General features: G+C 39.9%; 1 protein-coding gene across 12 annotated transcripts in view; it reads right to left on the bottom strand.

Moving 5' to 3' along the window:
• DTNA (dystrobrevin alpha) overlaps positions 1-27,293 on the bottom strand; it is a 221,195-nt gene that overhangs the window by 38,260 nt on the left and 155,642 nt on the right. For 7 of the 12 annotated variants that reach the window (XM_088174570.1, XM_088174556.1, XM_088174548.1 and 4 more), the window contains 7 exons: positions 21,938-22,023; positions 20,289-20,443; positions 15,985-16,090; positions 13,873-14,039; positions 11,315-11,439; positions 6,722-6,802; positions 4,803-4,892 (listed from right to left, as the gene is read on the bottom strand). In XM_088174570.1, coding sequence (XP_088030696.1) covers positions 4,803-4,892; positions 6,722-6,802; positions 11,315-11,439; positions 13,873-14,039; positions 15,985-16,090; positions 20,289-20,443; positions 21,938-22,023 — 810 coding nt within the window. Of the gene's footprint in view, positions 1-4,802; positions 4,893-6,721; positions 6,803-11,314; positions 11,440-13,580; positions 13,847-13,872; positions 14,040-15,984; positions 16,091-20,288; positions 20,444-21,937; positions 22,024-27,293 lie in introns of those variants that run through there. The other 5 variants (XM_088174587.1, XM_088174595.1, XM_088174599.1 and 2 more) reach the window with 3 other exon arrangements.

Below are 27,293 nucleotides of genomic sequence, written 5' to 3'. Positions count from 1 at the left end.
AACAAAATTATATTTTACTTTCTTCTTAAAAATTATTCACCTGTTTTTTGATTTGGCACCTCATGGGTGTGTGAGCATGGATGCACCTGTGCATCCAGGGTCTATGTGTGTGTGTAGGCAGATAATGTTGCACGAATGTGGAACATGGTAATCTTCAAAACATTTAATAATAAGACAAAGAAGGAATTCAGTGAGGCAAGATGTGTGTAATTCCCCTCCTTTTGGGAGGGCAAGGTTGGCAGTGGGGTTCTGAAGAGGATGAGACCAAAGGTTATCCTGAGAACTCGAGCCTATTGATTTATAATAAATTAGTAGGATAGCTGAATGAAATGCTGTACTCCACAGCAAGACGAGTGCTTGTTTCACATTTCTCTGCCCATCAGCATGCTATGCATGTGTTTTGCATTTCCACTGGGCAATATCCTTGCAGATAAACATGCACCATGCCATCTAGAAGGCTGAGTTTTCCACACATTTTCTTCCCAGTTACAGAAGGAAAATGCCTTCACAGGGTACAAGGTGTGCCATTTCAGCCAAAAATGCACCTTTCAGTTCTAAAAATACAAATAAATATGTTGCCACAGTGGGAAACCAAAGGCCCCAGGACAGATCCTGTGCCCTGCTTTCTAACAGTGTGCCCTCCACCAACCACAAGTTCTCCTCTCCTATGCTCCAGAAGCCACACAGTGTGGAGAGACAGGCAAACAAGGATTACTCACTGAGCAACTGATACCATATCTCTATCCATGCCCCTTTCCTTTTCAGTTGATTAAGCAAACTTCAAACTTCAAACCTTTTCTCAAGAGTTACATTTTCTGTTTTTCTGATGTTTGGGTGTCTCCTCTGGACTCCAGATAGCTGGTTAGCAAATGTGCTGTTGCCCTAAACTGCATGCAAACCTCTAGGCAGATGTCTTCTCCTCTGGGGAATGGGTTTTAATGGCTTTCCATATGATGTTCCAGGGTCAAATGCAATCTAGCAATTGTATGCTGACTTCAATTAGTTTGTGCTTCACTGCAACTGCTAGGCCCTCTGTTAAAATATTTCTATCCATCCAATTATGCTCCCATCTTTTATTTGACTATTTGCTTTCTTGCTACAGCTCTTTTCTTTTCTAATTACTGAATCTCCTGTAATTGATTTCAGATCATTTGGACATAAATTACTACCATTGCTACTGAGCTACCTTTTTTATTTAGAAACTGCTCTCTAAGCACTCATTTCCATAACTATTTCAACCTTTGTACCACCTACAAATTGGATATATTCACTCTATTGCTTCCATTAAGTCACTGTGAGAAATAGTGCACAGTGTCTGATTTAGGACAGCTTTCAAGAATCCCAGCAGATGTCCTTCTCCTAAAGCAACAGCAAACTTCTGAAAATGTCATTATTCATTCTCAGTGTTGCTCTTTTACTAATTTCCCTATGTCTGTATTTCCTTTGGTACTTCTGTGTCATCTGGGACTGTGTTTAAAGCCCCTTTAAGGTCAACCTGTATTGTATCTGCTGCTTCTTTTTTTACCCACTGGATCAGTCATCCTGTCAATGAAATAAATTAGTTTGGTTGATATAATATGTTCTTGACAAACCTATGGTGGTTATTTCTTGTTTATTATCCTCCAGATGCTTAGTAACTCTTTTATAAAATTTCAGTATCTTTGGATACCAAGGTTAGGCTGCCTCCTTTATAATCCCTTTCACCTTTGTCCCTGATTCCACCTTGAACCCTCCTTCATATGGAAGAGCTGACATTTGCCCTTCTTGTTCTTCCATATCTTTCTACATCCTCCACATATTCCCCAAAATACAACTAATACTTCCGAGATCGTTCTGGCCACAGTGAATTTCCAGCTGGAACAGATATTTTAAAGATATATTCCTGCTAAAATAGAACATCTTGTAAGATGCCAAATAATGCTTCTCCACCCAAATTTAGAGACAAACCCTCCAGCTATAAAAGCACACGCCTCTGAAGATATAGATCTACCAATATTAGTATAAATGTTATGCCATCATTAGTGTCTACCCGGCTATGAAACAATCAAACATATAAACCTTTCCTTTAGCCAGGTAGAATATTGCTGATGAAATAAGGTTTCTCATCTTGTTCTGAAAACAACATGCAAAGACAACATGCAGTTGAAGTCTACCACGCTCCTTAGAGACAGGGACACAGAGAACAGCAGCACCCAGTATGTTTTGCTCCAAGTTAGTTGTTGACTAGAAATCAGGCCTAATCTCTTGTTATGCCCAGGTAGAATATCCAATTTCTTTAACTTTTATGTGGAGTTCAAAAAAGCACCAGCCATTCTGACTCAGCATTAAGTAAGTCTCAATTTCTCCTTGGCTATGGGTATCAGATATCATAGCTCATTCTTTCTATCTATCACACAATTGCCAAGTCATTTCAAGTTCACCAGAATGTGTTGCATCACACCATTTATTCCAGTTTATTACCCGTTTAGAAGAAATAAATGCATTAGCTGTGAAGGGGGGGCTGAGAAAAATGTAAGAAAAAACATTCTGTTTCATCTTATCCTACCTAAGCTCAATAATTCAATAGCTTAAAGAAAACATTTATAAAGAAAAAGCAGGAGATTGTACCCATTATTATGACAGACTGCAGCTGGGGAACAAAATTATTCAAATAAGGAAAAAAACATTAATTCAGTGTATGGAATTATTTCTCTTGATCGGACAAAAGTTTCTGGCATTAGCTAAGTTTGCTTGTTTTGATGTAACCTATCCAAACCATTGGGTTTGCAAGGGCATTACCTACTCTGCAGTAATATTACCTTGTTCTGCTGCCCTCTAGGCCATAGGAAATTGCAAAAACAAATGAGAGAAAACCCCTGAATATCAGCTACAGCAAAAGAATTACAGACCTTGTGGTTTTAATCATGTTAGCTGCCAACACAGCAAATGACCATGATTTGGTATCTGGGAGAAGATCACTGAATTTTTGTTCCTTCTTTTCTAATACAAGCACTTTCAAGCTCTTCTTGAGCTGTACAGAGCATACTCTTGATATCAATTTCCACACTGTATACATTTAGAAGAAACGTGCTTATAATTGCTAACCTCCTCATTAAAGCTCTCTCATGGACTTGCTGGCTCAAACTAAACAAACAAGCACAGAAATTTTAAGTGGACTTTAATTCTAAAACAGTTTGAAGGAAGTAAAAAGCATCTTAGGGAAAGCCTGAACTCAACTTCCTTTGAGCTTTGGAGTAATTGTGTACCCACCCGAAATCTGTGCTTCAGATGCAATTAAAGTGTAAATAGTATAGAATGTTCCATCTCCTTTCAGCTGTTTCCTGCAATTTGTCACTGCATTTACCAATTATCAAGGATCTTTCCTCTAACAAGATTCTCCATCTTCCCAGTTAATTTCCAGTTTTCACACATGTATCCAGAAATAAAGACGGCAGTGTGCTGAACTTAGGAGATGCTATCCATTTCCAGCAGCAGAATGAGCTGCTGTGCTGAATTTAGCATTTGCTGCTACACTGGTTAGAAAATGGTTAGAATGGCTATGTTCTTATGTGAACACAAGTAGCTGAAATAAATACCATGGGAATGCTATGAATGACATTCTCTGCCAATTCTCCTTTGAATAAACATTCAAATTATATGAAAAACTTCCCTTAAAGCTATCTGAAACCTTTGGACTAGACTGCAACACAAATTAAAGTAACCATAAGTTATCTGCAGTGAAAACACAGCCAATAGAGCCTTTAGTGTTTATTACATCCAGCTAGAAATTCTACTCTGAGCTTGCACTCTTCTTATTGCAATATGAATCATAGAGTATTTAATATAAAATCAGACCAATTGCAAACAGAGCCATCAAAGTCTGTTTCTCTAATGTTCAAGAGGGTGAGCTTCCACTAATGAGGCCTGGTTTTCCCAGGGCAATAGTAACAGTAAAACTTAAAAGAATGAATGAAGATACAGTTACTAGTCTAACCCAGAATGAAGACCTTGGCATTTAGCAGAAAAGTACCTTCATATCGATAATTCTTACTGAAATATAGCTAATGCTCATGGACTAATAAAGAAAGAAGAAAAGGAAATTACACTATACATAAAAAAAGATGGAGAAACCATTCTTATGCAATTGTGTATTTTTTTAAATGCAGAATGAAATAGAATCTTCCTTTAGGTCACTGAGATGTGAGGGAATGCTGGAAAAAGGGTGCAGCAACGAGAGGCATGGGTCCAAGTCCAGTGCTCACTATGCAAATGGGAGGTTTTCATTAGCTTCAGTAGGACTTAGATCTGCCTCTCCTGTGGTCATTTTGAAAAGCAAAGCTCAGGGGGCTGGGGAGGGTTATTGGCAAGCAGCACTTAGGGCAGAACAGCAGCCACCCACAGTGAGAGCTGAGGCAGAGGAGGCTGGCTGTGAGACCTGGAGTCATTTCCAGGCTTTCGTGCAAGCCTCTTTCATTCCTTGGTCGAGAACACAACAGGCAAGTCATACACTGATGATGGAACCATAAAGGTGTAGTTCTCTCAGTTTTCAAAAGCAATGTTTCCAACTTCCATTGGACACATTAATATTAATCCTACGTGAAAGGGTAAAATGAAAGACTTGTGCTGCGCAGAAGCAAGAGAAGTTGGCAAAGCCCACAGCCAGCAGGAAGTCTATTCAAAAGACTAATTAGAGCCACAGAAACCCTCTAGCCCATCAGAGCCTTCCTTAAAGAATATTTTGAGTAGTTTAGCAGAATTGCTAATGATTTAGTGCATGAGCTACAGAACTACTGCGATTAGTAGGTTAGTGCTCTCATACTGACCGTGAGTTGTTGTGAAGCTGATTTACATACAGCTTTATAAGAGAATGCTCATCAGCCACAGGACTGGCTGCATTTATACCCCCAAGTAACCTGAATGATTCAAACAATGAAACCTTGTTAATACCTCAAAAAGAATACACAGAGAGCAGCGTGTTCAGAGAGGGTTGGTAACAATAAATCCAATTAATTTAAGAAGAATACTGATTAGGCTGTTTGTAGGGTGCTTTTCCTTTCCAATAAAAGGATGCAAATTAAATTTGTAAAAGGTGGAAATAAAAACACTGAGAATAAGCTGTCAAACTCCTAAAATCCTGCTGCATCAATGAAACAAAAGTTACAAACTTCTAATATACGACCAATGTAATTGATACAGGGTACAGTTAATTTTAAAAGAGCCAGAATAACTGCTGCATGGAAAATTTTAACTGTACAGGGATGTCACACTATCCACTTATAAAGAAGTCTGGGTACCTATGCTTGAGGGGGATGGTACTATCACCTGCCTTCAGAGGATTCTTATCAAGGAATGTTTCCTAGGAAAAAAAAAGAATTCTAACAGCTCAGAAAGCATGGATGTTTAAACCTGATAAAGACAGTCAGTTACTAACAAAGACAAAAGTAAAATAATCAGGTGTGTTTTACAGGCAAGGAAAGAAGAGCAGCACAGGAGACACTGCTGTGAGTGTTACTGCAGGTCCCTGGCCTAAGGAGCAAAGTGTACTTTTGTTGATCCAGCACAGGGATGTCCTGGGAATAAACAGAAGCATCAACAACACTCCTAAAGAGTGCTGCTGTTAGTGACCTCTCCTGGAGAGGATACGAATACATTACCCTGCCTTGTATATAAACCCCCATATATTCCAGCAACAGAAATGAATCTGCACTTGCAGTCTCTGTGTATAGGCAGCAGATCTGGCCTTGGGGGCTGCTTTGGGACTGGCTTTCAAAAAGCATCTCAGTCACAAACACACTGAGATAACACTGAGAATTTACAGTTTACAGCTTGTGGTAGCAAAATTAACAAATCAAAAAAGTAGTAAACCATCTCTACTCTGACTTTGCAGTGTACACTGCAGGTTTGGTTTCAGTTTTGGTGTTAAAATATGTAGCTGTGCATACCCAGAGATTGTGTTTACTGATTTGGGAATGCTGAAGCACTGACCCACACAGCAGGAATCAAGCAATAAAATGCACCCAAGGAAAACACACTGCTCATCTTCTCTAAGACAGCAGGAAGTTGTAGGGTATTTTCTTGCCATCTTCTTGCCTATGTACATTTGTAGGCTTACATAGGTGGGGTCACACAGCTAGCAAATGCTACACACATATTTTGACTACATGAGCCAAAATATTGAGTCAAAATGTACACAGTCAGCTGCAAGCACCTCCTCTTTGTGATTTATGTTTCTGATGAGACTTCCTAGCTTGTTTACTGAAGGGTCAGTCACCATATTCCATGACTATTTCTTCTCCCTTCTGATTTTAATGAAAATCAGAATGGCTTCACAGGAGAAAGGATGTCTTGCTATTTATCCAATGCCCAGTAGGCATTCCCAGTATTCCCAGTTCCTATTCCCAGAGTGCTTCTACAAAATGGTTTCTCACCAGTTGCCCATTTTGGGTCTCTCTGGAAGGGTGCCTGGGGTTGCATGTGAGCACATTTTAGTGGGTCAGAATGGTTCAAATGAGAGCTGAAATTCAGTGCTCTGCTGTGGAGAGCCTGGGGTGCCTTAACTCCAGCTCTCCGTTCAGATGTTTGGGTATCAGTCCAAATTAACCAAAGCATTTCTCTACTCATACTTCTTGGTTTTGCTGTGCGAGAGGGTTTGTTTTTTTTTTTACCCCTGTGAGGGAACTGAAAATTGAAACTTCCACCACTATCATATATTGGTTTGATATAAATGAGGATAAGGACTCACCTTCTGTTTGCAAAGGGACTTCCTGAGGGAACAGAATGGGAGAAGAGTGTGTCGTTCATGCTGGTTACAGGTCGGGGGGGCCTGAAAGGCAAAATACCTGCATTAATTCTGCACCAAAACCCTCTCCATCAGCAACATTATGTAGAACAGAATGAGTTTGTTTGAAGTAACATTGCAACTGGCATCTTCTGCTTTACATAGTAATAGTTTCAAATTATAGATGCTGTGGTTTTAAGAAGTTGATGAAAATACACTGGTACTTAGGCCTGGAGGAAAATAATGCCTTTGTGTGTTCTGAGGTGAGTTTTAAGCAATCTGCTTGACTTCTTCCTCCCTGCTTTGGTAGAATAGCCATGATGCCACTGTTCCTTTCCAGAGGCAAAAGTCCAAGGTGCAGTCCCTGCTTTCAACCAGACAGGATGAGCACTGGCACTGAGTCTTCTGTGGCAGCATGGAGGTTTGCAGCAGGGAACTGCCAATAAATGATGCATCTTTTCATGAATTATTCCTGGTGCTAAGCTCCATGCTGCCACATCCACATAGTGACCACAGTGTACCCACGCCCTCAGCATCTCATAAAATACATGCAGAATTTTAAACTGGTTTGATGGCAATGCTTTTTAACCAGTATATCAAACCCTCAAGCCAAAATTTAGAGAAAGTATTTAGTTCAAGAGGACCCATTAGAAATGACGATTTTATTATTACATTGATTATTTCCTGCTTTTACAAAAAATGAAACAAGAAGGAATTTTCCTCTGCTTTCTTTTACTGTCTACTCTTAAAAATAATCTGTGTATCATTTTCTCCTTCTGTATCCATTAAAGAGAAATTTCCCCTTCTTAGCAGACTTCTTGTGGAACATTGGGCATAAGATCTATCTGCTCAGGAACAACTAAAAGGTATGTTATTAAAATTAGGGCTTTCAATCAGATATGAGCAAAATCTGAAGCTGCATATAATTCAGACCTGAATTTGGTTAATATTCCCTTTAATCTCTGTGGAAGATCTATCTTGCTTTTCGAATTCTGCACATGTGCAGTTTGAAATATGGTAGCCAGCAAAATATTCACTGGGCTCCAATTGTGCAAGACAATTGGTCAACCAAAGCATTTCCAAGAAAGCAAGTTCTGCATAGAACTGAACTATTACTATATATTTTGTCCTGTAACTTGTTATAAAACAGGCAAAAAATAGGGTATTTGAAAAATTCAAATTAAATTCTCAGCATGGTAATGCCACACTGATTTTAAGAAGTTTAAAACTGTGACAAGAAAGAGATAGGATGTGGAGCGTTATTTATGTGAAAATACAATTTTGACCTAACTCTTCATCTGCAGAAACACAGAAAAAACTCCAATTCTGATCAGTCATGAATTTGAGAAGCAGACTTCTGTCTTCCATTTACTTATAGAGAAGTGTTTAATGGTTGTTATTTTTTTGTAATACCAAGATTATCACAATTTTTCCAAGCTTTTCCTCCGACAAGTGTACTAAAGAAGAAAAATACTCACCAAGTATCTCTTTTGCAGGCAGAATAAAATGGAAAAGAGATCATTAATTAAACTGTCAATTTAATACGTATATGGTCTAAGTAGTACATTGGACATACTCCATTCTTATGACCCTGATTCTGCAAAAAGCATGAGACCCTCTATGCACAAAAGGTCATTGATCTGTCTACAAAAGCAAAGTTACTCTTGTGTACAAATGTCTTTAAACTCCAAGACTTCACTAAGGTTTCCTGATTAGCATTATTTTGCCAAGTCTCATAATGAAAAAAGTTACATCAAACTAATCTGGAGCTTTCCCAAGGCAAGTTTCTTAAAGGCTGATGCCCACTGTCACAGTTTTCAGGTTCCACTTGAATATCAAATGGATGTTTAAACCCATAGAGTTCTGTGATGTGATAAGACAAGAACAACAGACTTTATTGCAAAGCAAAGGAAAACTCAGCTATTGACTATAGATTTTATCTTTCTGAGGTTATTTTTAAACTCCTGAAAGTGAGTGGTTAAGCTTTCTGATGAAAGTGAGCAATTGAAACGGAATTAACTATCCTCAAGGAGACAGAAAACACTTAATGCCATTGAAATATGCTATGTAATAAAAGCATGCTATGGTGCAATGTATATCCACAGTAATAAACCAAATTAAATAGGAGGAATTTTCCAAAGTGCTCCAGACTGCTCTAACCTGTTTACACTGATGTCAAAAATAATGCTCCCACAGGCTTAAAATGGAAATTAAGTCAGGCCAGTGAAGAGTGGATTTCAAAAATACCTCCATGGCCATGCCATTTGTCATCTCTGTAGTCTGGACTTCCTTTCATGTTGCTATTCTTATGTCAGAGAGGAAAAATGACCCTTCCATCAGTGGGAGGAGTTCTACTATCAGGTTTATGACACCTTGATAACTACTTCTCTAGATGAGGCTTTAGATGTATTTCTTGCTTAATTCAAAATTTTGTGTGGCACCAGTAAAACAAAAAAAACCATGCAGTCTTTTTGTCTGGTGCCAGTGAAAGTTGGAAGAAAAATCAAAAGGAAAGTCTCTGTAGTAATGCAGGGAGCACTTGTCCCCATTTAAGCTAGAAGCTAAGAAAAGGATACTGTTTTGTTGCCAAAATTCTTCCATCTAATGAAAATATAAACCCCCTTTTTGCCTGGATTCCTGCCCAGAGCTGTTTCTCTCAACTTCCATTATGTTTAAAAATAAAAATCACATCAGTGAGAAGATATTCTTGACAAGGTTCTGTAGCATACCTCTCCCCTCAGTTAATTTGTGTCAATTATGCTGTAGATCATGAAACCTCCACAACTTACAGGTTTCTCACTCATGCATCGTTATAGTCAATATATATTGCCAAGTTGTATTACCATCAATCTATACATAAAGAGAAACTGTCATAAAACAGAATAGATGGTGGTTTGTTCTCACATCCCATCACTCTAAATTGTCTGTATATTTAGGAATAAGGGGAGGTGTTAATTTCACAGTAAGAACTTGGATCAGTTCCTATTTAATTATGGTACCTTCCCCTTGCCGTGCCTAAATGCATTTAATCTGTTCACAGTAGCCCAGTTTTCACTACCTTTTATATTCTGATATATCCCCAGGCCTTCAAGATCCCCAGCCAACAGGAAACAGAGGCTTCTCTTTCAGTTTCAAGCTCTCTGTCTCTCTCCATTTCCCTTAAGGATGGCCAAAATCTGCTCTGTGAAATTATCACTGACTTGCCAGCAGGGCCAGGCACAACAGTGAGGGAGCTCAGCAGATCCAACTCTGGATCATTTCTGCCAAAGAACAACATCCTCCCAGTACTCTTCCATAAAGAGGTGCAGGGGTTTTAACTGACAATTAAGTGTGACAGGGATCTGGCACTATGTATCTGTCAGAGGCACCTTGTCTCTAAAGACCAGAGCACTCTCCTATACCTTGGAGAAGTTCTGCTATAACCACATGAGGAGGACCATCAGCATAATTCATCCTTTAAATGTCAGGCAGGTTGGGTGAACTTTCCAGGTGTTGCACAGCCCACAATGGCTGGTGTGCACTTGCCCTTAAAGATGCCACATACAAATATTCAGGATGAACCAAGGTAAATATATATAATAATTATAGACTAGAACACTTCCAGCAGCCAGTAACACAGATATGCATCATATAAATAAAATTCTCATAGCTGCTGCCTGAAATACTTCAGTCAGGAGCCCTGGGAACATGGTTAAGAAAGATATTTTCTTAAGAAATTTACCAGAGTAAGATAAATACTTTAAAGACAGCATTTTTGGAATATTTTTCCCAAGTTGATTTCTTTGTATCTTTCTTCCAACCAATATCTTAATTTTTCCTTAATTTTATGGGAAACTTTATGGTTTTTTCCCTTTGTTTTTTTTGTGTTTTTGCTTTTTTTAAGGACACAGGAAGCAAAGGTAAGCCAAACTGATAAATGAGAAAATCTGAGTGTCTGCCACTATGGGTAGTGGACATGATTTAGAAAAAAAAAAGCCAGCCAAATTGGTACTTTTCCCACCCATCTCAACGTATCAAAAGATAAGGATAATAGACTCTTTTCAAGTGACTCAGCAGTTGAAGGAACATTTTTTATGCAGACTAACACAATTCTTCAAGGCTGGGTGGAGCCACGGCTCCACTAAAGCCAGTGAGAACTCTGACACCTTTATATACGAAATAGGTCTGATTTCACTTGCCTCCAGTGTCAAGATATACCTGTGATACACTGAAGTTAAGAGTCTCTAGATGACAGAACTGATGTTCTCAGCATCAGTACATCCCAAAGTGCTGAAACTCCATGAAATCGCATGGACACCTCCTGAGGAGAATAGGGACATTCCAAAGTTCTGTCCCAGCATTTGATTGTATGTATATATCCTGTTGATTTTTCAAGTGAGGTCACACCAGAAGAACACTTTCACACGAAATATCCCTACCAGCAAATTCGCACTTGTGATGCATTGAGCTGGACAAGCCACATCTGCCTCCTGCTTTGTTCAGAGCTGTAATATCAACACTTGGTGCAAGCAACTCCTACAACAAAGCTTACTTCATCTACAGCACACAGATACTTACACAATATGAGCCAGGTTTAGAGGTTTTTCAGGCTGGTCAGGGAACATTGGGTGCAAAGGTTCACGGCTGGAAGCACAGCTTAAAGACTTGCTAAGTGCATTAGTTAGCTTCTTAGCAGGTGATTTCTGGGAGGAACAAGGAAGGTAGAGGTAATCTGGACAAGTAAGGTGCACACTGTTTCTGCTATAGGAAGCACAAAACAACAGGAAGCTCTAACAGCTCAGGTACCTATGGACTGACATCCCCCTTGCCCCCCTCCCACACCAAGAGTCTGGTAAGGCAAAGAGTGCTCTGTTTGGGGAAGGATTACTATCTTCAGCAGCCTTTAGAGCAGGCTGGGGGTGTCTCTATAGGGACAGTTGCCATGGCTTTTTTGCAATGCTGCACTCAGGCAGTGCTGAACAAAGAACAGCACAGTTTGTGTCGCCTGGACTGGTGCTGGCTTGTACCTCACCAGCTTGGGAGTGCAAGGAGAATGGATCTGAGTGTGCTTGCCCCTACAGATTCACTCTATGGGACACCATTTTCCTCCTGGACGTGGGCCAGGCACTGGGCTGCTTGGTTTTTCCCCTTCACTAGTATTTCCCTCCTCACCTCCAGTACCCTGTAGTGTTTAGCTGCTATTACAAAGCTTCTCTTCCACCTCCTGTGGCCACTGACCACTGGAGAATGGAAATTTGAGACAGGGGCTTGCCAGGAATTGCCCCAATGTGGCAAGAGCACTTCAAAAGAAACTGATACACTGTCACTGTCCCTAAAAGATGGGGAGGGTCTGTGCAAGAAGCATAAGCGTATAAAATAAAAAAATAAAATCAGTATTTTCTGCTTTCTGTTTTGTTTGGAGACTATATAGTTGAAGAGTAAACTCAACTTCCCTTCTAAGGGATCTCAGAGATCTAGAGTGTCTTTTAGGCTGTGTGAGGGATTCTCAGGGAATTCAACTCAGCTCTCTGTGATTCAGTTCTCTGCCAGTAAAAGAGTGTTAGTAATCCTTACACTGTCTCCTCTCCCCAAAACACAGCTCTAGAGCTGAAATGGAAAAAATCTTTCTGGAATTCGACAGAAAGGGTTTTGTATTTTTGCATACACATCCTGCATCAACTTATGACTGTCACCAAGTCACTAATAAAATATTTCTATTAAAGAAATCCAACTTAACTGTGTAAAGTTAAAGTTCTTTCTCTTTCATTATAAATGCAATTTCACACTGAATTGAGAACAGTTGATTTCCACTGTACCCATGAACACCTCCAGTCTGCATGTGGAGCTCGATACTGATGCATTATGGAGAACGCTATCCAGGTTTGAAAAAAAGCTAATGAATGTTACAGAAAGACAACTTCAAACTTGAAGCAAAACATTTGTTTCTGGCAAGGAAACATTTGAAAGCACTAGGCATGTGGTCACATTTTTGTCTTCTGCTGAGCAGGAATCTTAAGTTTTCCAATTACTTCCTACCTCTAATTACAGCTCCCTGGCTACAGCAAAAAGTGGATTTTATAGCACAAATTGCTGTTAAGAATGGAGTCTGAGCTACATAGTGGGCGCTTTTCCTATTCAGATACTACACTCTGGCCATTTGTGTCTATGTAACAAGCAGTAATTAGGACCCACAAAAACAATTACAGACCCAGGTCTGGCGGGATACAGAGCAGGGGTGTATGACTGGCATACAGAGCAAACCATGTGAAATTTAACCCTTGCCTGTTCCATCAACAGAAGACCAAACATTTAAAAAATATTAAACACCAGAACTTTGTTACAAAATAAACACAAAGCACTATACAAATGGGAGCTTTTGCCACATGCATAATTTTCCTTTTTTTAACAATATACTTTTGAAATGTTTGAGATTAATTAGGTATTTTTTTGCTGATCGCTGAATTTGAACCCCAAAGGGTTTTGATGCTCTGTAACCAAGGGTTTCTACTGGGGCTTTGCTCCAGTCCATGCAAAGCTGAGTCCCCAGGTCTCATACCCTTCAGGGAAAGTTAAGGTTCCAGCAGCTGTTGATACTTCTCTTTCAGTTAAGAAAAAAACCTGCATTATTTTGATTAACAACAAAAAGCCTGATCTGAGCTTTAGTCTGTAGTAAACACTACTGTGATCTAAGCCTGTGACCACGCTCAAATCTACAGTGCCAGGATCATCCCAAATGCTACGCATATGCTGCAGCCACTCAACTGAAAATATTGATGAATGAGCATTAAGTATTCATCATTTCATTTACACGTAGCCAAACAGAGCAAGCCAATGACGATTTTACCGTGAGTCCTGTGGGAACGGGAGAAGCTGCCATGAGCCTGGAGCCCTGCTGCCAGCCCCTCCTGCGCTGCCCTCAGCGCGGCACACACCGTCACAGGCGCCCCAGATCCTCACCCAGGAAACACCATCCCACCTCCACGCTCTCCCGATGGCTCCCAAGGCCAGAGCCTCCCAGACAGGGTCACTAATCCAAAGGGCCAGCCCGGCTCCCAGCTGCCCAGAGCTGTGGCTGGGGGCTTCTCTGATGGCTGGAGGGCAAAGCAGTCTGCAGCAAGGCAGGAGCCTTCCCTTACCCATGACGTGTACTCTTTCATTTGGTGCTGGTTGCTGTGGGAACCGCTGGCATGGCCCCTCCAGAAGCAGTCCTGACAGAGCTGGTAATTGTGACACTGCTGGCAGCGGTAGCGAAACCCCATCATGCTCTCGCTGTGGCAGTAGGAACACTCGACGGGGTGGAAGACTGTGCAGGAGAAAGAAATGTGAGCCAAAAACCAAAACAAAGAATCACCCAGAAAAAGTTTACGGACAAACCCCAAACTGAAGGGTGTTTCCTTCTTTGTTTAAAGCAATCTGCAGCGTTGGATGCTGCCAGCAGCTCTGACCTGTGAAAATACAGCAACCTGTGCTAAGCCATGAGCAATGATTCCTACACTGGGCACCAAAACCTTCTTCACTTCTGAGCTGGTATCTGTACCTCCTGCTCACAACAGCAAAACCTGTGTGTGGTGTTCACTGTCTAACAGAATATATGACCGAGTACAGAGGAGAGCCACAAAGATGAGGGGTCTCTTATGAAGACAGGCTGAGACAGTTCGGCCTGGAGAAAACTCTAGGGAGTCCTCACAGTGGCCTTCCAGTACCTAAAGGGGCTACAACAGAGCTGGAGAGGGACTTCTATCAAGGGCATGTAGGGATAGGACAAGGGGGAATGGGTTCACTGAAAGAAGGTGAGTTTAGCAAGAAAATCTTCACTGTGAGGCTGGTGAGGCACTGGATTGCACTGCCTGAAGAAGTTGTAGATGACCCATCCCTGGAAGTGTTCAAGGTCAGTTTGGATGGGGATTTGAGCAACCTGGTCTAGTGGGAGGTGTCCCTGCTGGGGAGTTGGCATTGCATCATCTTTAAGGTCCCTTTCAACCCAAACTATTTGATGATAGAGGAAATCTGTACGTAGGAAAATCCACTGCAGCTGCAACACCGGGAGAAGCTGAATGATTTGTTGTGCTTTAAGGAGCCGAAGTGAGGCACCTTGGAGGAAAAGTCAAACTCAGCTGTATGACTACTGAAAGGATGAAAGTGTACTTAGACATGTTATGGTCTCTTAATTACTGCTGTCTCACCTGTAAAAGTGGTGCCATTTAGGTACCTATATATGGAGTTGGAACATGTAACTTCGGATGCCCAGATGTGAAAGCTGGCCTTTGGAGGGACCTGTTCTCTGTTCAGAAGCAGACAGTGACTAGGAGGCAAGTCACTGAAGACACTGATGTTTTGAAGCACCTTCTGGGCAATAGTGCTATTTCTGTTCCTCTTTCCTCGCTACAGCATGTACCCAATTTACCACGGGGTACTGAACATCCCCTTGTTCTCAGGCACCCTCTGCCTTTCTGTCATAAGGTTCAGTCTGGGAAAATCTGGATCTGTGCTGGATGTGTCAGGGGTTTAATTCCTTGCCAAAATTTTGCAGCAGGAAGGGTTTCTGTTCTAGGCTAAGAAACACTGTGAAGCTAGTGAGGGACAGGGGTGGATGACAAGAGCTTGAGAAGGTGGGATAGATAGGTCGCTCTGTAGCCAAAAAAGACTTGGGAACATCACCTTACCCACCCTGGTGCCTTTCAGTGGAACAGGGATTTGTTTGGCACAGGAACACATACAACTTCTCCTTTTCCTTTTATCATCAAAAACGGATGCATACCATCCACAGGGAACTTCCTTTTCAGAGGATATGGTCTGGCAGCGTAGACTTAGGAGTAGATCCTTCCTCAGGACCTTTTGGCTGGTGTTTTGCACTGCACTGGACATCTCCTGCCAGGAATACTACACGAACGGAAACTGCCAAGCTGTTCCCTCTCTGCTGCCATATGTCATAGCTAATAAAAGTTGTGGTCTTGGTAGTTTACCAAATATAAGTGTGTGAATGGATGAAGTCCTATTCCTCTTTGCTTATCCAGAGAACAGGAGGAGTCATGATCAGGTTAACTTCCTGAGCACAGCAAAATTTAAGCCATGTTCCTGGCTGAATGACCAACAGACTTCTTCAAATATTTTACCAGTCACTGTAAAAATAGCACATGGAGTCAATGAAACCAGTACAGTAGCTTTTACAAAACCATCTACAGAGTGTGAAAATTGTCACACCAAGGTTTATTCTTGTAACTGTGTTTTGGCAGAGTCTCTTTACTTACCATTTTCAACATTTGCCAGTCGATGCAGAAGTGGTAACCACACTAGACACTGTGGTGGGGGATCAGACATGAGAGTATCCAAGAAAGTATTTAATGTGACTTTTTTCTGCTCAAACAAGCAAACAAACATGCAAAAAAAGAAAAAGTAATTAGACATCTCACAATTATTTTTTCTAGTCTCTACAGAAACACTTGGGAATAAGTTTCAAACACTGTTTGTTTGTAGCCCTGATGTACTAAAAAGAACAAGTGATACTAGCAAAGCTTTTCCAGACTATTTTTACTTGGTACAATGATACAACTGATGACTAGAAGTCATTCTCACAGGCTGGGATGGAGACACTCAGCTCCCACTCACTTCCAGACTGTCTTCTACTGTCACTGCCTGAAGATGCTTTGTGGTTAAGGGTGGTATTCAGTTCTGCATGTTCTCATCTGTTTTGAGTATTGTGTGACAAGTACAAGTGCATGTAGGGTATAAGTGTGTATGACCAATTTTCAAATGAAAAATCACTGATGGTACTCCAAAATAGAAAATGAGAGAAAATACCAGCAAGGGAGTAAAAATTTGAAAGAAATATAGGATAAGGAGAGACCAGCATAGGCAATTTGTTATCATAATTTAAGAAACTTTGCTTGTCTGAGGAGCAATGGCAACTAGTTATGAGTGAGCTCTGATTGTGGGATGTCAAGACTGCATATGCTCAAGGACTGTAACTTCCTAATCTCTTCATGCCTTTAAGCACTCAGAGATCTATGCCTCTTTAAACTTCAAAGAGATTTAAACTCTAAGATATCCCTGTTGATTTTAAAAATGCAATTTAGGGCCTTAAACTTCTTAGGTGTCTGGAAAAAGTAATCAGAAATCTTAGTTAATTTGTTTTTTCAATCAGCAACTAAGCCTTCCTTAAATAAAATTTAAGATGCAAGAATATCGAGCCCTGCTGAGAATATATATAGATATATTTTATAGACATACATATTTAAGTGGTATCCCCATGTCCAAAGGGATGGCTAAATTTTCATATCTGACTGCATATGCTTTAACTTGCTAAAGAACTGTGGTTACCCCATGAGGAAGCTAAGTAGCAGCTATGCAGAGACATGTATCATCTCTGTGTGTTGTGGAATTCTTTTAAGAGCTGAGATTTCCAGATGGAGTATCTGTGCTCCATTTATACACAATTACCATCAGATGTAAGTAAAAACATTATTTCTCTTATACGCTGAGTGATCAACTGAAAACATTTCACAATGCACCAGACTCAGGGATGAAATACTGCAAGGTATTTGGAAATATATAAGGATGTTTGTGCTTCAGAGAAAATACCTCAGGCTACTGCGAAAATTGTCTTGATTCTTTAATGAACAGAAATAGCCAGAATATGAGCTCTAAATCTCACTGGAATACTACCTTTCCCCACAATAACTGCAGTGTGAAAGTCCAGTCAAACACTACCATCTGCTTGTTGTAGGAATTGTCTTCCCAAAGATAATCACTTCCTAAATGGGCATCCCATGCTATAAGCATCAGCTCAGAGAAAGGGATCTTTTAGAGACGTGGATTTCTTTTTCTTTCTTTTTTTTGTGGATGCTTGGCACAGCTTTGCTGACCAATGCTGCCAGCAAATGCCTGTGTTGTCTGCAGCAAAACCTGAGAGCACAGGGGAAAAAAAGGTGGAAGGAAATCCAGGAAAAGAAGGCACCTCCAGTGCCCCATACTGCAGAGCTGAGTAGCCTTGGATCTTCCCTCTGCTCTTGAATGGATACACACAACCAGTCTAACAAGCAAACAGATGAGGAGACAAGAACAGCTTTTCCACAACGCAGTGGGTTTTTGAAAGCAGCTATAACTTTAAAATTTGATTGGCACCAAATAAGGCAACTTAGCTTCAATGACAGCTTTATGGCCAAACTGCTCTGATGATGACTGATTTTATAGATTGGAGAAAAAAGCAGTGTCCCCTAAAAGGCCACCATCAGAGCAATTTCCATACATTTTCCTCCATTTTATTTCAGCTGCTGGGAAAGTTTAAACTGAAAGCTGATTTCTAAATATATACTACATACAGATGGAGTCTAGGTTTGTGGAATAACACTTAGACAAGTGCTAAGAAAATGAAGTTAGTGTCTATGTTTTTAGTTTGGGATATTTTTTTTAAAGTGGTTTTTACAATAATAACAATACTGCTTAATACAAATACAGTATAACATCACATCAATCCTATCTATGGGGCAAAGTGGTGATGATAAAACTGCTTTTTGAGCCACAGATTTGTATTCTGAAACATTAAGTCACTTGCTCCAGCATTTCTGTCCCACAAATTTGCTGATGAAGAAACACTGTTGTTTCTACTTTGAATAGCCATTCAATCTAGCAGTGGTTCACAGGCAGGGGAAAACACACGGTTGGATCAAGTAAACCAGTAGAATTGGGAATAATAAAACATTTCTGCAAAAGGAAAAATCCTTTCAGATGTAAACTGAAGGGATTTGACACCATGACCTGACAATTCCCAGAATTCTTTTTTTCCCTGAAATTGAAGAATCTCTATATATAAGGAGGTTGAAAGCTTCTGGTAAGAAAAAGTGACCCATTGTGAGAACAAGTGAGAGTGCCAAACTTATTCCAAGCTATCAACTTCTGATAATGCTACATGCAATATAAGAGAGAGAAAGAATGACTTGTGTGTGACTAAGACTGCAAATACCATTTATCATAGTGTCATAAAGATCTGAATTTCATTCAAAAACTCTGGTTCATCCCTAGTGAGGATGTAATGAGAACTACATAAAGTCAATTTAAGCTAAATATCAGACTAGATTTACAAGAGTACTTGGCTGCCTCCATATGCAACCAGTGGCTTTGTAAACCTGCTGTGTACCCACATCAGTCAGAGACTTAACTCTTGTTAGCTCTAAGTGGAGCTTGTAAACAAAACCATCTAATGTCTGCTTGAAGATTTTGTTTCTAGAGGTACCTTAATGCATCTGGTCCACTCAGCTGGATGCAATCTCAAAGCAAGTGCCATTTCTGATGGCTACCAAGATAAAGAATGAGGTCTGAATTACATTTTTTTCAGGAAAAGAAATTCCTTTTTCACCTATAATAACAGCATGTCCAACATGCAAAGCTTGGATGCCCTGTTGCCCTGCAAGAGCACTCTTTCATTATTTTAACACAAAACTACCAGAAGTCACTTCACCATGTAAATTCTTCAGCATAAGATGAAGTGCTTTTTTAAGTCTCCCTCTGTGAAACGAGACTAGTTTCACATATGCAAACATTACCATTTAAAATGAATTGGGAGATGACTCAATAAATGAATTTCAACATCTCCTTTCGGTTGACTGGAGTGCCTATTGATTAGTAATGAAACTGAGAGAATACAAAAAATGAGACTCTATTTTGCATGAAAATGACACCATTCCTGCTCCATTGAACTTACTTGTTCAACAGTATTCAGTCAGCAAACGAAAAGATAAAGAGAAGGAAAACACAACTTTATTTCTAACACTGTCCCAGTTTCAGCATATTCCCTTACTACATATTTATGGAATTATACAGTGTGATGTGTGGCAAGAGCCAGAGGAATTCTCTCTTTCTCCACCGGAGAAAGCCACAATTATGGAATCTTCTGAAGTGCTATGTATTAGCTAAAGCCAACGTGTTGTACTCAGTGTACATACAGAGTCTGCTGAGTTGCAGAAAAATCTTGTATTTTCTTCAGGATAAATTCATTGTTTTCCTGACCCTATCTCACAGGTGTTATTGCTAAGAGTCTAGGGATTTACTAATACATACTGATTCCCATTTACAAAAAAAGTTTTAAGGTGGTTTTCTTCTCACTCCTAAACTTCTCTGTTGATCACTGGGAAAATCTGAAGTTCGATTTTTTTTGGTGGAACTTCACCTTTGTATGGAGAAATTAGTCTTGTGTATGCTTATACCAACACCAAGTAAGTGGAGTGGAGGACTGCATGTCTTGGGGTATAATATATATAATACTTAAAGGTATATATGTAACAGGTGCTTAAATTAGGAAGTTCCCTAATTTAGGAATGTGTCGTCATGATCCTCCTGTGAATCACTTTTTGACTAAACCTCTCTCTTTGTGGTTATATGGAGAGCCTATAGAAACCAGCTTCTTGTTGAAGGCACCAAATTTACGTGCTAGCAATCAGTGGAGTGCACCTTGCCCTCATCCAGCCTGTGTTTCCTGGGCATATATGCAGCTATGCGTTGATAGGAAGAGTCTTGGCTGCTCAGAGGGGTGATTGAGATCCTGTATCTCTTCATTTACCTGTTGTGAGAAACAAGATTTTGCTGACTGCTCAGTGTAACCAAATGAAGGCCCCTCGAAGACGGCGGTGGGCAGCTTGAGAACCTCGCGCAGGAACATGTCGTACCTGCCATAAACCATCACCCCGCTGGAGTCAGAAATCATGGAGAAAATATCTGAGGGGGGAAAGGACAAGGGAAGAACAGCAGCTTCAGTATGAGCTACAGATCTGCTCTGAGTTCAGTATCATCTGATTTGAAAGAGAAGTACTAAACATGTCTGGCTTATGGAAACCTCCATTATTACCACATCTTTAATTCTGACCTCTTTCAATAGAAAACAAGTATTATTTGCATATTAAGAAATAGCTGATTTTAATACTAAAATATTTCTGATTTATTTTTCTTTCTGTGTGGTCATTTTTAAGCGAAGTCTGATGCATAGCATGAGGCAGTATTTTGCTCAGATAAGAAGGCTCTAATTTGACAAGATACGCTACATCAGCTTTTTGCCTACTGCCACCTTACCATGCCAAATCAAAATCTTGACAACGGGCTCATTAAGTCAGTTATTATTGTCTTGGACAAGCAATGAAGGCCTTGCCAATGTGTTCACTCTTCTCCCTTTTTTATGTATGAAAATATCACACTTTCATTATTGCAGTGATGTCAGTTTGTCAGCCCTTACTTCTCCACTTGTTTAAAATTATCCTCTGCTTAGCAGGAGATCTCTGACTAAGGAACATTTATTGTTTTTCAGGCTGTCATGTCAGCTGCTTCATTTCCAGGAACCTGGAAGGGAAATTTTGACAAGAGGATTCTGGGACTGCTGACCCAAAAAATCATCATTGTATTTCAGCCTTCCACTGGATGGACCCAGTTCCTATTCTTAAAGCAGCTTAGGGAACAAATGGTACTCAATTTATAATTTATAACTTTAGTTCAGTCTTTATTTGAGTTTCTACATAGAAATAACATATTAAAAAATGGCACCAAATTTGGAAGACTAAATCAGCACCTGGGGTTTCTACTTGTCCACTCTAGTCAGCAGTAATTTGTAAACTCAGTTTTCTTGGGCTGAGGTAGAAGGCTCAGAAGAAACTGAAGGTTTTTTGGTCAAAAAGTCTGGAAGATGGTGCTCTGGACCTGAGCTACAGACATCGTATCACTAAACAGAAAGTCTCCCATTGCAGCTACAAGTAAATGATGGCTTTGCTATTGGGGAACTGGGAATAAATCCTATGAAATGAGAATCTGTTCACCAAAATACACAGCATAAGAATGCTCTATGGAAGAAAATACAAACAGTACATCAAGATATCGTTCTTCTATGTGTGAAAAGATACAGACATTATGAAAAATAATCAGAAGAAATTGTTACATGATGCTTCATGATGTTGAGGCACTTATTTGTATTCCAAATTCAATAACACCAATGGAAAAAAAATCCACCAATAAGTACCTCAATAAGTACCTCAAAGTATGCAATTTGTCTTTAAAAACCTCAGTGTGAAGTTCAACCAAACATTTAGTGGGATTTACTTGGCGATATACATAGGGCAACTCCCAAATCCAGCCAAGAGACTGTAGCTTATCCTAATTCCATCTTTTCTACTTGTACTGTTATTTCTCCAACAATAACAATTTTAACAGGTAAAAAATATTACTTACATCTTAATTTGTCCATGATTTTTCCTCCACAAAGAGTTGCCAAGGCCATTTTGACAGCAAAAACGGAAATTTTACCATGTCCTTCCCTGTTCAAAAGTAGAAAGTAGACATATTTTATATGTCCATTTTATGAGAATCTGTTCAAATAAAATGTGTGTTTCTGACATCACTTACTGAAATGCACAATATATGTGGATTGACATACAGAGAAGCAAGTCCTTTAAAAAGAAAGTTTGTTTTGTGGGAGCACACATCAGTACACTGTTCTGTAAAGATCTCAGAGCAGATTTATTTTGTATATGAAGCTCAGTATTAAACTGTTTATCTCATTATACACTACAGTGATGATTACTACTGCTATCTGTGATACAGTAGCACAGGGAAACACCTATCACACTCATGGTTTCCCTATCCTAAGTCCTTTGGGAATTTTTTGGACTTAGAAGATTGCAAGTAAGTGAAAAAATCAGCACTGGGAACAAAAGTGAAAAAGCACACAGGCCTCACATCATTGCACAAACTTCATCTGTACCTGTCAGTAGGTCCTGACAATTGCCTTTTAAATGATACACCTGATCCCCAGGAATCTTGAGAAGGACTTTGCTGAAAAATGGGGAATATGCCTGCATCCAGAATGAGCAAAGAACTTATGTTGTGATATGGAAAAGACTTTTCTCCAAATTCACCCAAGAATTTGTCTTGGGGCAAAAAGGCACATTGCCAACTCTTCCCCCAACTGTCTTGAAGCATGCAATGGCTTAACTTTATTATTCCTCTTGCTATCCTCACTCTCCTTTTACAGCCATGAGGGTCCCCAGTGATCACCTGCCATCACAGAAAACCTGGTTTATTTGAGCTGCATGAAAAAAACATGACTTCATACACCTTATGGCACATTTAGCCCCTAAAACACCTATCAATCCCAGTTTAGTGTTCAGCCCCTTTCCAAAGGTGAGAATGAACATGCTCTCCTAAGTTCATCTACTTCTTAATGTTAATTTCTTGCCATCCAAATGATGAAATGTGTTTTTTCTTGGAATTCTCTGAATCTTGCTGTAAGGCAGTAGGAATCCAGAGTTGCACTGCAGCAACTTCTGTCTATCATCCAAACTCTTTGGCATTACTTCACAGCTTCCCGCATGAATTAATGGTATTAATTAACGACATCAGTGAGAACATGCCATCATGCTTCAAAAAGAGACAACCAGTATTTGTGAGCTTAGCAAAATGGCAGCCAAGTTTTCTTCTAAATTCTACTGACAGGACTAATGACAGGGCTAGATAATGAAGTTCTGTGTAAGTTTTCGGAATATAGTTTCTGTCATCTTCAGTCTACTCTGCCAGGGAACACAAAGTTTATAAGGGATTTCCTGTTTAATGTATAAAATCATATCCTATGTAGGATGGTCTAACTGCACTGGCAATAGTAGCACATAGAAATTTAGCTCTTCATCAATATTTCTAAAATGGCTCTGTTATTGTCACTCATAATTGTAAGTAAGAAAATTGTGTCTGATCAGAACTAAAATGATTCGAGAAAGACACAGAGCTGTGACTGTGCCTCCTTCTCTGCTAATCCCAAACTACACTAATTCAGTAACACATACATGTAAGACAGACATGAATGGTATACTCATATCTGTACATTGATGCATGCTACATGCTTCACTGCTAAGTTCATTAAGTCACTCAGACTGTAGAAAATGAGTCAGTTCCCCAAGCTTGACTAGCTAATAATCTTTAAAGTTCATTGAATTAGATTCAGTTCTATGTTAGTGTAACCTATAATTCTAAATATCAATTCTAATTATCTTTTCCACTCATTTAAAATTCTTCTTTTTGCCAGAAAATCAACTAGAAATACAGGCAAAAAGTAATAAATTCACTATTTCAGTATTTAGGAATGAAATATTTACTATGTTCTTTTAAAACTGACTTTTTTGTACACTTTTTCATTATATAAGTTCCCTTTGACTGCTTCAGAAGATTAAAATCACAGCATAGGAATTTCCAGACTTCTGTATTTCCATCCTTTGTTGATTGGATTCTGATTTGTGTAAAGCAGAATTAGCACTGTTATGCCTGAGAATGTGGTCCTTTTGTATTCTTTTTGTGCATGCTGCCCTTTAGACTCTTAGGAATTTTACTGCACTGTTTCATCATGAGGCTTCCATCTGCCTTTAAAAGAATTGTTATATTAATAAAATAAAAAAAAGCAGTTGCATGACTAAGAAGCAATGGAAGATTTAGAGATTAAAAAAAAAAAGCCCATGTGGAAGTGCTTCAGATTTAGATGATTTTTCCCAGGAGGTTTAGTTACATTTACTAATAGGATTATATTTTTGCATGGCAGACACATATCAACTTGGCTTCAGCTTTCCACCCTAGAGCCATTGGCTTTTCCCATACTCAAACGGTCATGGAAGAGATGAACAGAAAAAGAGATCATTTATCTCTTCAATCTCTCCATTTGAGTTGATTAGTTTTGACACTGTATTTTGTATTGGTCATTTGTATTCCTAAAAGCATCACATGTATAAACCCAATTTGCCCTCCAAATGTGTGTGTGTGTGTGCATGCACACACATGCATATTTAAACATATATGGCTGATGAACAGGCAGGGTAATGGGGCCTAAGACTCGCCAATACCATGTGGATCATTTGCCCTAAGCTATGTCTAAGCACTACAGATGCCCTGGACTGGCAGCACTGGGGCCTCACAATGTTTGCTGGGCACAAGCAAATGCTGAAGCAGCTCCCAGCAGCTGGAAGATCTCAGTAGAAGTCAGGGCTCCCTGAAAGCAGCTTTGGACTGGCTAATGCAAAGAGAAATAAATTTTACTAGTGGAAATAGGAGAGCACAGCAAATATTTTGATTTTATATTGCACCCCTCTTACTGAGGTTACTCTTCAGCATGAGGCGTAAGTGATGTCAAAAGCAAACCTTGAAGCTGATGTGCACTTAACAACAATACAGGATGGAGTACTTAGGAAATGGAATGATGGCCAGGGTTGAAGGTTATATCCTGCTGCTTGGGGAAAAAAGGACAAAAAATTATACATGCTTTTAGACCCAGAGCAGAGCAGGTTTCCTCTTCCACTGCATAGTTGCAGAGAGGGACAGCCTGTCCCCAGAGCAAGGAAACCCCACAGACTGCCTGACAAAATCCACAGACCATACAAGGCTGAGCCCAGCTCCAGGGCCTGATTTTGCCTGTTGGGTCACCAAGGAGAGTGGTACCAAATAGATGACACTGTCATTTGTCAGGATCTCTAGCAACATCCACACTGAGACAGCCATATGGTGGGGTAAGCTATCAAGAAATAGCATCACATCTTTAGAAACAGCAAATGTGACCCATGAAAAGGACATTGAGAAAATACAATTTTTCTCACTACTGAGGCTTAAGTGGTGCCCTCCCAATACTTTAAGGTATCTTTTGCAAAAGTAACGAAAGTTCTTGAGTTATTGGCTACTACCCATCGTAATCAAGGCAGTCAATTCTGAAATGTCAGAAGCTGTAATTACAAATTTCCATTTTCACAACGAGGTTTTAGAGATGAAATTTCATTGTCACTTAGCAAGATTTTTTCATGTAGGAGAGCAAAATGCCTAATGCCCAAATCTCAAATGCGTTTTTGCTGGACTTCCTTTGTAAATGCCTCTGTGGCTTTCAATGAATAGCAAAGGTGGAGAAGAGAGGGAATTAAACACTTTACTGCTCTGCATAGATGAATGAGCAAGGAGTTGTATTTCCAAAGTAGATATTAATCATCTTTATGTACTGAAATCAGTACAATTCAAATGTTCATTTGATTAAACAAAGGCCATGAATATTTCCTCTCTTCTCTGCAGAAGTCAAGCCCTCCCCAGCAAGGCAGAGTCTACTTCATAGCCCAGGGCCCATAATTCCATTCACAGGACAGTATATGTAAAGGAACAGAGAAAATTCAGCTATTTTCTTATCAGTTAAACTTTGCAGCAGGAATAGCTGGAGATGATCTAGCACAGAATATTTCACACTCTGTTTAAAAGGAGTTTTTTGGAGAACTCGACTGAACGAGGCTGACATTCCACCTTGCTGCCTAGACTTTGACACCAGCCTGGGAGGATTTTTTCGGAGAGGTTTTTACTTTTTACATAGCACTTGGTGTGCCAATGAAGGAAGTGTGCTATTGATTCATAAAGTCAGTTAATCACCTTAGGCCTTGAAGCAAAAACTATTGCCCAGTTTTAATGTGTGGTTCAAAATGTAGATCAGGCATGTTTCTGTCTAGATTTTTTAAAGTCTGACCACCTCATTCTGCTCACTGGTTTTGGTCTGTCAGGGTCTGTCAGACGATGCTGACTTCCACAGACTAATGATAAATTAATTGGATAAGTATTTCCATTTGTGAATTTTGAATTTGTTGGCTTGCTGTTTTATTACGTTGTGCTTTAGTTTACTTTTAGAAGCATGAAGGAACATCACATTCAGTCTCTCATGAAATTCTATACACTAAAATTTTTCCCCACTTTTTCTTCTTTCAGGGTTAAGGAGCAGAGAAATATAATTATCTGTGGGCCTAATGAATGCCCAAGGCGATAAAAAACCCAGGAAAAAAACGGGATGTAAGCTCAGCACCGGCAGTGGCCAAGTTGGCCCACATGCCATGGCAGTACACTGTGATTCCTTTTGTGTTTTGCTAGCCAAGTTTTAGCTCCTGAGAAGACATCTGTATTGCAGGCCTAAGGAAACACTCCTTGCCAGAGGGCAGAGAAACCTGCCAGGTTTTCAGCAGGCTATAAAAGAAGAAAGAGGCTCTGTTTAAAGTTTGGAGGATCTTCAGCCAGTACAGTACACAAAGAGCAACATATATATTAACTAGAACTAAATAAATGAGACAGTGGCAGGCTTATTAGATTTTAAAACATGAAATAACTTGTCCCTTGTGGTCCTTTCATGTATGTTAGGTGGTAGACTCCGTTTCTCCACTCTGGATTCCAAACCGGACATGAAAAACTGCCCCACCTTCTCTGGACCTGCAGCACCTTGCACTTGACCTTGCTAAACTTGATGAGGGCCCACTTCTCCAGCCTGCCCAGTCCCTCTGGATGGCATGCAAAGCATTGCTTCTCTCTGAACATGAGACCACAAGAAAGGACCTTGCTGCTCCTTCCACCAACTTCTAACTTCCAGCAGAGAACCACCTTTCTGCTGCACTGGAGGGAAGGGAAAGGAGTAGCACAGAAAGCAGGGACAGCAGCTCTGGTTAGACCCCAGCAGCTCTCATGCTGTCCCTGTAGCACGTAGAGCCACCTCCCTCCCTCTGTTTCCCAGAAACCAGGAAACCTGAACCACTAGTGGCTGTTA

Source organism: Sturnus vulgaris, chromosome 1 (genome assembly GCF_052056855.1).
Source record: "Sturnus vulgaris isolate bStuVul1 chromosome 1, bStuVul1.hap1, whole genome shotgun sequence".
NCBI lineage: Eukaryota > Metazoa > Chordata > Aves > Passeriformes > Sturnidae > Sturnus > Sturnus vulgaris.
Note: the sequence above shows the minus strand (reverse complement) of the source record. Positions and strands in the feature narration are given on the sequence as shown.